Below are 11940 nucleotides of genomic sequence, written 5' to 3'. Positions count from 1 at the left end.
TACCCAGGGGTTTTTTTTGTTTAATATTTATTTATGACATTGTTAAAAAAAACACCACTATTTGCAGATAACAACATGAATAGTAAAAAAGAAAAGCTACCCAGGTTTTCAAAGCAGCTTGCCATTGCCCCGGTTGTCCTTGGTGGTCTCCTGTAGTGGTAACCAGGAACAACCCAGCTTAGCTTTGTAAGCAGAACACAACTTCAGGAGCCTAGACTGCACTTGTTTCTGCATAACAAGCCAAGACCAATTCCTTACTTTGTTAGCAATACAATTTTTTATTGACAAGAAACAAAAACGGACCCCTAATCAAGGATGTTTCAAAACCCAGCATTGGTTTCTGCATGACAAGCCAAGACCAATTCCTTAATATATTAATACAATTTTTATTGAAGGAAAACAAAAGACTCTTAATCAAGGATGTTTCAAAACCCAGCAACAAGACTCTTCCTTGTGCAGATCTGAAAAGCAAGCCTAAACAGAACACAATTTAAGAGGCACCAAAAAGAAAGAACAGTGTCTAGGTAAGAGCCTTTATTCAGCCAAGGATCCTTACCCCAAAGTAAGGACAGTGATGTCAGCTGACTTCAAGGAACTTTCTGGATCTACGACAAAAGCTAATTCTTCTCAGAGACGAGTATTCTCATACCCTTTCAACAGCTGCATAGCCACCCAGTAACCACAATGGCCCTTGAAACTTGCCAGATAACTCCCATCTTCAAGCTGTCGAGTGGCCTTCCCTTGACTTCTGTTCCCTGGACCCAACATCCCGCTCTACCTTTGTCCCTCTGTACCAAGACTTCTTCCTGCTGGGAACTTAATCCTGACAGCCACGCCGGGTCCACTAAAGCAGCTGCAGCACACAATCCGTCTCTGGGTAGGGAGGGAGGTTCAGCGAATACTTCTTCTGCAGGGCTGGGGGCACAAACCTGCCGCCGAGGAAATGGTAGCGGCCTGTGAACTGCTTGGCTGCTTTCTTTGGCGCGGTGAGGGAGATCAGCATGTCGGGTTGGATCCCATCATGCTTGCCTTTCTCCACATCCCACCCTGAAACACAAAGATTAAAACAAGCTGGTGAATAACAGATAGGGGAGGGACAGTGGCTCAATGGTAAGCATCTGCTTGGTAAGCAGAAGCTCCCAGGTTCAATCCCCGGCATCTCCCACTAAAAAGGGTCCAGGCAAGTAGGCATGAAAAACCTCAGCTTGAGACCCTGGAGAGCCGCTGCCAGTCTGAGTAGACAATACTGACTTTGATGGACAGAGGGTCCAATTCAGTAGAAGGCAGCTTCATATGTACATATGTATAACACCACGTGAAAACTCAGCAGAAGCAGATCCTTATGGGAGCCAGTTTGGTGTAGTGGTTAAGTGCATGGACTCTTATCTAGCAGAACCGGGTTTGATTCTCCACTTGCAGCTGCTGGAATGGCCTTGGGTCAGCCATAGCTCTCACAAGAGTTGTCCTTGAGAGGGCAGCTTTCGGGAGAGCTCTCTCAGCCCCATCCACCTCACAGGGTGTTTGTTGTGGGGAAGGAAGGTAAAGGATTTTGTGAGCCACTCTGAAACTCTTAATTCCGAGAGGAGGGCAGGGTATAAATCTATGGTCATCTTCGGGAGTGGAAAGCTTGGTCAGCACAATTTTGAGAGACATATAAATATATTTAAATTATAGTTGTTAACAGTCTTAGCTAAAGTTGCTGTAAGTGTGAATGATACTGTAAAACTAACCACAATGGAAAACCACTCACCAAGGCCCATAGCCACAGTGGCCACGCCTCCAACTTTCCAGGCACGCCCCACAAGCTGGCTGGCACAGATGCAGTGAGGCTTCTGGGCAAGCCATTGGAGAATAGCTCACTTAGTGCCTCATTGCACCTGCACCAGCCAGCAAGTTGGCTCTCCAAAAACTCTCAGAGCTGACTCACTGGCTGGTGCATATACAATAAGGTGCCGCTGCTGAGCAGGCCACTGGAGAACAGCCCACTCCAATGCCTCACTGTGCCTACTCGGAGAGCCAAGGAGGCAGTCAAGCGGCAGGCCAGAGAGCACTTCTCCCTGCCCTACTGCCTCTTCAGCTCTCGGGGAGCTCTTCGAGACTCCTGGCGAGCCAACACACTCAGTCATTCGTGACATCACTACTGACATCACCACACTGAGGGGGCCTACAACACCCTCCCCAGAATTCCCAACCCGCATGTTCTGACTACGTGGCTCCAGCCACCCCTCCCCCCTCACTTACCAGACGGGATATCAAGGCTCGCAATGGGGACAGTGAGCTTCTCCAAAGTATCCAAGATGGAGCCAAATGGTTCCCGCACACTTCCTTGGAAGCTGAATCCAAAAATGGCATCCACCACCAAGCCATAGACTTCATCAATCAGCGCAGCCTGTTAAGCAAATGAAAGCTAGCAAGTCGGGGGGAGTATGCCTGCCTTAGACAGGCTCATTAGCTGATTAGACCGCGGGCATATGTGGTACAAAAGAACTGTGCGCAAAGATAAGATGCAGAAACTATGAATGGAAGAACCACCAAATGAACAAAGGCAGGAGATTTTTGTTGTTGTTGCAGCTGCACGTTACCAGTCTGAGAACAAAAGTCCTCTGAGATGTGCTGATTATCATTATTTCCAGTTATAAGAAAATTGAAAATGTTGGATTTATATCCCACTCTATACTCTGAATCTCAGAGCGGCTCACAATCCCCTTTACCTCCCCACCCCCCCACACACAACAGACACCCTATGAGGTAGGCGGGGCTGAGAGAGCTCTCCCAGAAGCTGCCCTTTCAAGGACAACTCTGCGAGAGTTATAACTAGCCCATGACCATTCCAGCAGTTGCAAGTGGAGGAGTGGGGAATCAAACCCGGTTCTCCCAGATAAGAGTCTACCCACTTAACCACTACACCAAACTGGCTTTCTTCCTTGTAACAGCCAGTGTGTAGTGGTCAGAGTGTCGGAAGAACCAGATTTGAATCCCCACTTCTGCCACGGAAGCTCAGTGGGCGATGCTGGGCCAGTCACACCCTTTCAGCCTAACCCACCTTACAGGATTGTTGTGAGGACAAAATGGAGAGAATTATGTAAGCCACCCTGAGTTTCCACTGGGGAGACAGGTAGGTTATCAATGAAGTCAGTGGGTACACAGTTCATTGCAATTCCACATTTCTATGATGTGCTTAACTTGCCAAGTTCTGGCAGCAGGAAAAAAAAAGTTTGCGAAAGTCAACCTCACATGGTGGTAGAAAGTGCTGTCGAGTCACAGCTGACTTATGGCAACCCTGTGGGGTTTTCAAGGCAAGAGATGTTCAGAAGTGGTTTGCCATTATCGGCCTCCATGTCACGACCCTGGTATTCCTTGGAGGTCTCCCACCCAGGGCTTTTTTTGCAGCAGGAACTCCTTTTCATATTAGGCCACACACCCAATGTAGCCAATCCTCCAAGAGCTTACAGGGCTCTTATTACAGGGCTTATTGTAAGCTCCAGGAGGATTGGCTACATCAGGGGTGTGTGGCCTAATATGCAAAGGAGTTCGTGCTACAAAAAAAAAGCCTTGCTCCCACCTAAATACCAGCCAGGGCTGACCCTGCTTCGCTTCTGAGGTCTGACGAAAGCAGGCTAGCCTGGGCTGCCCGGATCAGGGCAACGTAACATCCAAGCAGGAACACATTCTCATTCATCAAATGAGACCCAAAGAGTTGTGAGCTTGAACTGATCTTCATGATTTTGCAGATCTCTCCTAGTGTACTCTGGGAAGTGGGTCCATCTGGTTCAATAGTATTTATTCTGATTCTTCAGAGTCTCGACCGAAAGGCTGAGGGCCTTGTAACTAGAGACACCAGAGATCAATCTGCCTGCGGAGCACGTGGTCCACAATTCAGTCACAGTCCCCACCCACCCGAGATTTACTTATGTTGGGTGGACTATTGGTGTGTTCACCCCCAGTTAGGTTCTTAAGAACATAAGAGAAGCCATGTTGGATCAGGCCAATGGCCCATCCAGTCTAACGCTCTGTGTCACACAGTGGCCAAAAAACCCAGGTGCCATCACTGGGGCCAGAAAACTAGAAGCCCTCCCACTGCTGCCCCCGCCAAGCACCAAGAATAAAGAGCATCACTGTCCCAGACAGAGAGTTCCAACAATATGCTGTGGCTAACAGCCACTGATGGACCTCTGCTCCATGTGTTTATCCAATCCCATCTTGAAGCTGTCTATGCTTGCAGCCGTTGCCACCTCCTGTGGCAGTGAATTCCATGTGTTAATCACCCTTTGGGTGAAGAAGTGCTTACTTTTATCAGTTCTAACCCAACTGCTCAGCAATTTCATTTGAGTGCCCACAAATTCTTGAATTGTGAAAAAGGGAGAAAGTACTTCTTTCTCTACCTTCTCTATCCCATGCATAATCTTGTAAACCTCAATCATGTCACCCCTGAGTCGACATTTCTCCAAGCTAAAGAGCCCCAAGTGTTTTAACCTTTCTTCATAGGGAAAGTACTTCAACCTTTAAATTGTTCTAGTTGCCCTTTTCTGCACTTTTCCCAACGCTATAATATCTTTTTTGAGGTGTGGTGACCAGAATTGTAGTAGCACTGAATTCTGCTACTCTCTTAGCCTAAGATGGAACTTGGAGCCTTCTGCATGCAAAGCACATGCTCTGCCCTTGCCATAGATGTGGCCTTGTTGCTCCATGTGATGGTAATAACCTATATCCCTTCTACATCGCTTTGCAGCATTCACTGCATTTCCTATTCATTGCATTTTAGTGATCTTTACAACCCTGTAAGGCTGGGTGAATACCACCACTACCTTACAAAGAGGAAGGTATTTATTTATGCACATTTCTATGCCGCTTTTCCCAAAACCAGGCTCAGGGCAGGTCACATCAATAAAAGAATTACATGATTATAAAACAACAAGCTAAAACAACCAGACAGACACATTCCAAATTCAAAAATTCCAATGACAGCCAGTTCAGAATCCGAAGCCCTGGCTGACACAAAACAAACGGAGTGGCTGGAACAAGTCCTACTCAACTGGTATCCTCAACAAGGTAGGGCTGGCAGAAAGCAGCTTCCCACAGAGTTTACTGTTTACTGTGCTGCTCCTGTTCTGTAACATCTGTTTTGATGTTATTATTTTAAACTCTGTTGTTTTATTGTTGTAAGCCGCCCTGAGCCCGCTTGCGGAATAGGGTGGGATATAAATCTAAAAATTAAATTAAATTAAAGTGAGTGCACAGGAGAACTGAAGAAGATATTGGATTTATATCCCGCCCTCCACTCTGAATCTCAGAATCACAGAGCGGCTTACAATCTCCTTTATCTTCCTCCCCCACAACAGACACCCTGTGAGGTGGGTGGGGCTGAGAGGGCTCTCAAAGCAGCTGCCCTTTCAAGGACAACTTCTATGACAGCTATGGCTGACCCAAGGCCATTCCAGCAGGTGCAAGTGGAGGAGTGGGGAATCAAACCTGGTTCTCCCAGATAAGAGTCTGCACACTTAATCACTACACCAAACTACACCAAACTCTCAAGATTCAGATTCTCTGAGATTCTGGGGAGTGGAGAGAGAGACTAGTACAGATTTCCTAGTCCTAAGGAAGCTCTACTCACTTCTGCTGGGAACTCTGAGATAAAAGGGATGCCCATCTTCTCACACTGGATGGTTAAACCTTCAAAGAGTGGTTTGCTGGGGCGTTTGGGATAGTGCACCGTTGGCTCGTAACCCTAAAGAAAGAGAGTCCACAGGTATAACAAGTAAGCAATATTGAAAGATTTGAATGCTCTATCCTTTTTAGCTCAAAGCAGCTCACAACACATTTCACTAAAACCACAGTGTCACTCTCACAAAATGGCTCCAATTCACACCTTTTGCAAGATCCAGTGAAACCTTTTTTTTTTTTCAAAAGAAATTCATTCATTGTGTTATGATGTCACATCCAACCGCAGAGTGTGTGATGCAAAAGTTAATGTTCCCAAGTTTTTAGAAAGGCTGTGCATGCCATTTTCTTGCGTGGGTGGAAATCTTAGCCTCATAAAAACACACCAAGATAAGAAAGGGCCACTGGTCATTTTACAGGGCTTAGTCGCAATAACATACCCAAAACTGCACTACCATTGGGGAAGTGTGCAGAAGTCCGCCTGCTTCTTAAATGTACAATGGAAGATTTAGGGTGGCATAGTGGGTTTGAATGTTAGACAAAGATCAGGAAGGAAATCCCTGCTCAACTGTGACACTTACTGGATGATCCTTAGCCAGTCATGAAGCCTACCTTGCGGGGTTGGTGTGAGGATAAAACAAATGAGAGGAGGAAGCCACCCAAAGCCCCTTAGAAGGAAGGGTAAGATAAAAATGTGATCAAGTGTTCCACTACATATGGCTATGGTTGCTGGGATTCATTTGTGGTTCCTCTTACAATAAAAGAGAAGAAGAAGATACTGAATTTATATCCCACCCTATACGCTGAATCTCAGAGAGGTTACAATTTCCTCTACCTTCCCCCCCCCCCCCCCCGACAACAGACATCCTGTGAGGTAGGTGGGGCTGAGAGAGCTTTTACAGCAGCTGCTCTTTCAAGGACAACTGTGAAAGCTATGGCTGACCCAAGGCCATTCTAGCAGCTGCAAGTGGAGCAGTGGGGAATCAAACCTGGATCTCCCAGTTAAGAGTCTGTGCACTTAACCACTACACCAAACTGGCTCTCTAGGCCTCCCACCTGGCTCCACCTACTTTCAAAAATTATTGGGTGGGCACCACGATAGGTGTGGGTGGCTGCCATAGCGTCTACAGGCACCATAATGGGGACCCCTGGCTTATTCAAAGTCTAATTCAGTTTTAATCTGTGAATTTAAACTGATGAAAGTTTACAGCTCAGAGGTGGCCAAACTGCAGCTCGGGAGCCATATGTGGCTCTTTCACACATATTGTGTGGCTCTCAAAGCCCCCACTGCCCTATTGGGCTGGCTTGGAGAAGGCATTTGTCTTTTTAAAATCACTTCTCCAAGTCAGCCAGCAGCTTGGAGTATGCATTTAAAGTTGAAGTTGCTTTCTGTCCACTTCTCCCCCCTCTATTTGCTTTCCTTCCTTCCTTACAGCTTTCAAAACACCTGACATTCATGTCTTGCGGCTCTCAAGCATCTGATGTTTATTCTACGTGACTCTTACATTAATCAAGTTTGGCCACCCCTGTTATAGCTCAAATAGACTAAGGCTTCTGTAATAGTGACTCTTCCAGGTGACAGAGATCAATTCCCCTGGAGAAAACAGCCACTTTGGAAGGTGGACTCTCTGGCATTACACCCCAATGAAGTCCCTCCCCTCCCCAAACCCCACTCTGCTCAGGCTCCACCCCCAAAATCTCCAAGTTTTCCGCAACCTGGAGCTGGCAACCCTATATGCACATCACATTAGCCATAGCCACCAGTGGGGGAAAAAAATCCTCTGTTACAATATAAACATATGCATACCAGCAACAAACATGTCCTAAATGTGCATCAAAAGGAACAATGGATAAGAACACTCACAAACATTTTGAGGTGCCGGGCGCAAACCAGCCCGTCTCCGCCATTATTTCCAGGGCCGCACAAAACCAACACAGCCGGCTGGCTGATTGTGAAGGAGCTGGCTGGGTAGGCCTGGGAAAGAACGGACACACGTTATGTTGAGTGAAAAGGAAGAATCACCCAGGCTGATGAAATGCCATGGAAAACCCACAACTGCAAGTCTCTCTCTCTTGACTATTTTTGTATTTTTAGGTGCACACATGTGAGTGTGCGTGCACACCTGGAAGTCATGGGGACCTCTGGTGACTGACCCCTACTGGGGGCCTGGAGAATATTCAGAGAGGTGGCTGAATAAAGCTTGCTCCTGTCCTCTTTGCTCTGGTATACCAAGGAGGTCTCCCATCCAAATACTTGACAGAGTCAACTTTTATCAGCTTCTGAGATCTGATGAGATCAGGCTTGCCTGTGGGATCTGGGTCAGGAACATAATTACAAGTCTGATGGATGTAGAATTCCATTTTGTGAGAATCTTCACTTCCTTGCAAAAATCCCAAAGCACAAAGACCCATAAAAATCCAACCCTCCCCAGACCATCCACTCCCAAAAAAACAAAAGCACAAAACACAAGCCAAAACACACACACACATTTCCATCCCTTATAACTTTCAAATAAAGTTTTAAAGCAGGGGTTTCAAACTCATTTGTTATGAGGACTGGATCTGACATAAATGAAATCTTGTCGGGCCAAGCCATGCGTGTCATAAAATGTAATGCCAGGTAGCGGAGATATAAATTTTATAAAGGACATAGAAAAACACAATTAATTTTTAAAAAAAAAACTAAAATAAAACATGCTTAAAGTATTTGCACTCTTGCAATTTTGTGGTAAGTACCAAAGCAAGCTCTCTCTCCCTCTCCCCACTTCCTCCCGAAGAGAAGCGCCTCAGTCAATGGGGAAAATAGAGGCTTTGCTCTGTAGCTTCTGTGCAATTGAGAAATCCTGGCAAAGCAAGTTGTGACACAGAAAGAAGCAAGAAAGAGGGAGAAGGAAGGAGACTTGCTCACGGGCCTGATAAGAGCCCTCTGTGGGCCTGATCTGGCCCACAGGCCGCACATTTGACACCCCTGTTTTAAAGTGTCTGACGAAGTCCCAGTAAAACTGCAAAAGCCAGAGGTGGCTAAATATGCTATGCTCTGGAGGGGGAGATGTGTGGGTGGGAATCACTTCCAATTTTTTAACTTCAGGTGGGTGCTGTGTTGGTCTGAAGCAACAGAACAAAGTCTGAGTCCACTGGCGACTTTAAGATCAACAAAGTTTTATTTTGGGTATAAGCTTTCGTGTGCACGCACTCTTCTTCGAATTAAACTTTGCTGGTCTTAAAGGTGCCACTGAACTCAAACCATTTCTAAACTGTTATGTCACAACTGCTTTGTGGAAAGCAAAAAGAAACTCCAACTGGGTCTCTGCAACGTCAAAGGAACAGGGAGTTCTGCAATTCAATCTTGGGCACGGCTGCAGTTTTAAATACTGCTACCTTCTTGTACGAGCAGATGCCACCTCACTTACCTTGGCAATGGCTGTGGCACAACTCAAACCGGCCAGTTCCATCAGCTGGTCAATGCTGAATTTATATTTCTCAAACAGTTCCTCATCAATGGCTTGGGCTTCCTTTTGGCTGCAGGGAGGAAGAAGCATCTTTTAAACACACACAAACAATCAACAAAAGACCTGATTTGTTAAACAACAAGATGTGGAATGGTATGGTATAACACAAAGGTGGCCAAACTTGCTTAACATAAGAGCCATACAGATAAATGTCAGATGTTTGAGAGCTGGAAGACATGAGCGGAGGGAGGGAGGAAGGAAGGGAGGAGGGAGGGAAGGGAGGAGGGAGGGAAGGAAGGAAGGAAGGAAGGAAGGAAGGAAGGAAGGAAGGAAGGAAGGAAGGAAGGAAGGAAGGAAGGAAGGAAGGAAGGAAGGAAGGAAGATGGGGAGAGGGAGGTGGAAAAGTAAACAACTTTAAATGCCTTCTCCAAGCTGCCGGCTGGGTTTGAGAAGTGATCTAAAGAGACAAATGCCTTCTCCAAGCAGGCTTTGAGAGCTGCAGATGATAAACAGATAAATAAACAGATGATTTAGGGCAACCCTGTAAAGTTTTCAAGGCAAGAGACGTACAGAGGTGGTTTGCCATTGCCTGCCTCAGCACAGCAGCCCTGGTTTTTCTTGGTGATTTCCCATCCAAATACTCACCAGAGCTGACCCTGTTTCACTTCTGAGATCTAAAGACACTGGGCTAGCCTGGACTGTCCAGCTCAGGGTTGGGGCTACCTATCAGTGCCCAATAATTCAGGAATGTTTATGGCTTGACTTGAGGTCCATCTGTCTATTAAAGGGGTCTACAAGGAAAGCTACAACACCATCATAAAATAAGATGCAGAAGCAAGCAGTGACTCACGAAAGCTTATACCCTGCCACAGTCTTTTAAGGCCCCACCAGACTCTTACTATCTCCTACTCTGTCATAAAGTAAGTTTTTTCTTCTTCAAAAAACTCAATTTAAAAAACCAAAACCCTCCACTGAAACCAGGCAAATTTGCCATAAAACATACTGTGTGAGCTTCAGTCAGTAACTCTCACCTTAACCTACCTCATAAGATTGTCATCAAAATAAAGAGAGAGAGAAACACATACTGCTCTGAGGTTTTTTGGAAGAAAACCAGGATTAAAGAAAACATGCACTATGATTGTATTACCCACTAGTCCCTTCAAATGCCTTCCGAAATGAAAAATGGCTTTTAGCATGTGCGGCTATATTATTATTATTATTAGCTGTCAAGTTGCAGTTGACTTATGGCGATCCCACAGGATTTTCAAGGCAAGAGATGAACGGAGGTGGTTTGCCATTGCCTGCCTCTATATCACGACCCTGGTATTCCTTGACGGTCTCATGCCCAAATGCTAACCAGGGTCAAATATACCTGCAGCCCTCTAGATCCAAAACATTTGCACAGTGCTTCAATTATGTTTTCAGTAACCAGACACACAAGGACTGCCTGAAATTACACAGCAATGGAGAAGCGTGCACTACATATTACATGCTTTTACCACAATCTTAAAAACATTCTGGTATCTTTTGGCTGTTTCTGCAAAGTCCCTTCTTGGTCCCCATAACAGATGCCCCCCCCTCCACTTTTCAATACTATTTCCAAGCAGTCTTGAGCACCTCACTGTTGGAAAACGAGCTCCAAGCTTCTCTATTGCCCGGGGTTCCCTGAACTGGTTTTTAATAACCAGTCCTGCAATCTGCACTTGCGATAAAGAGTGCTTCTGAGCATGTGCAAAAAGCTTTCCACAGATACCGAAGCATGAGACCTGACAGAGGCGTGAGCCCTGGCACCCCTTTGTCAAAAGCAAGGAAGCAATTTGCGGCTTGGACTTCTTCCACCGGGGCCTCCAGCCTCCCCTTTCCAACAAGCTTCATCCAGGAGCACGAGACTTGACAGAGGCGTGAGCCCCGGTACCTCTTCATTTCCCCAAAACAGCCTATTCCCCGCTTCCCAGGAAGCTTGAATTCCTCGCCCTCCTGGCTCCCCACTCCCCCGCCGCTTTCCACCACGCCCCGCTGCCCTACCTGAGATACTTGATCCCCTGCGCCGCCGCCGCCGCCTGCATGGCGGGGGCGCCCGGTTGCCGACGGCCCACAGACGAAGGAAGAGGCGGCAAGCGCCCGGCCGGGCAGGAACCCGCTTGAGCTGCTTTTGCGAGCCTCCAGCCCAACGAGGAGGAGGTGGAAGAAACCAGCAGGCCGAGTCCCAGCAGAGCGCGCCGCAGCCCGGACATTCGGCTATGGCGCTGCGCTTTCCTTCTCCCCAGCGCGGCCGAAAGGGCGCCACCGAGCGTGGGGCGGGCCTGAGCGCCGGGAGGAGGAGCCGTGCGCCCTACAGGGGGCTCCTGCACAGCTCTCCCTTTCGAAACCCGTTGGCTTCAAGGAGCTGGCAAGGGCGGGCTTGTTTGTTAGGCGACCCCTTGTGCCTCCTGCCCAGCAGCTTCAGCCTCCGCGCTTCGTCGCCCGAGGAAGTGAAGGTCGGCAGGATAATAGACGCGCGCGCGGACATTATTGGGGCTGTCCCTTTAAATAGCTCAGTCAGAGACTTTTGGCACAAACATATTTCTTTGTACATTTTAGGGAAATTTCTGTAAAGTATGTTTAAGAAGCGTATCTACAATGTAAGGATTTGTGAAGTTAATGAACAAAGTATGAAGCAGTAGTTGAATTGGTTGGCAGAATTGTGTGTGTGTGTGTATATATAAAATCCTTCTGTTTCCTTGAGTTTTGAAACCATCCCCAGGTGGGGGCAGAGGATCCCCCGGTTTGGAGGCCCTCCCCCCGCTTCAGGGTCATCTGAAAGCGGGAGGGGGAGAGGGAAATGTCTGCTGGG

General features: G+C 47.1%; 1 protein-coding gene across 1 annotated transcript; it reads right to left on the bottom strand.

Annotated features, from left to right (window-relative positions):
• Positions 1 to 254: 254 nt before the first annotated feature.
• NAXE (NAD(P)HX epimerase) lies at positions 255 to 11452 on the bottom strand. The gene is made up of 6 exons (XM_060253776.1): positions 11133 to 11452; positions 9069 to 9177; positions 7523 to 7633; positions 5612 to 5725; positions 2242 to 2389; positions 255 to 1047 (listed from the first exon to the last, which is right to left on the bottom strand). The coding sequence occupies exons 1-6, from the start codon at positions 11339 to 11341 to the stop codon at positions 845 to 847; spliced, it is 894 nt and encodes a 297-aa protein (XP_060109759.1). The 5' UTR covers positions 11342 to 11452; the 3' UTR covers positions 255 to 844.
• Positions 11453 to 11940: the final 488 nt, after the last annotated feature.

Source organism: Heteronotia binoei, chromosome 1 (genome assembly GCF_032191835.1).
Source record: "Heteronotia binoei isolate CCM8104 ecotype False Entrance Well chromosome 1, APGP_CSIRO_Hbin_v1, whole genome shotgun sequence".
Classification (NCBI taxonomy): Eukaryota; Metazoa; Chordata; class Lepidosauria; order Squamata; family Gekkonidae; genus Heteronotia; species Heteronotia binoei.
This window is presented reverse-complemented; position numbering and strand designations above follow the sequence as displayed.

Coding starts and splice junctions, on each gene's coding strand:
- NAXE (XM_060253776.1), bottom strand. CDS start 11,341: ATGTCCGGGCTGCGGCGCGCTCTGCTGGGACTCGGCCTGCTGGTTTCT. Junction 2,390..5,611: donor TCTCAGAGTTCCCAGCAGAA/GTGAGTAGAGCT, acceptor TTTGCTTAACAG/GCTGCGCTGATTGATGAAGT. Junction 1,048..2,241: donor GAGCCTTGATATCCCGTCTG/GTAAGTGAGGGG, acceptor TTTGTGTTTCAG/GGTGGGATGTGGAGAAAGGC.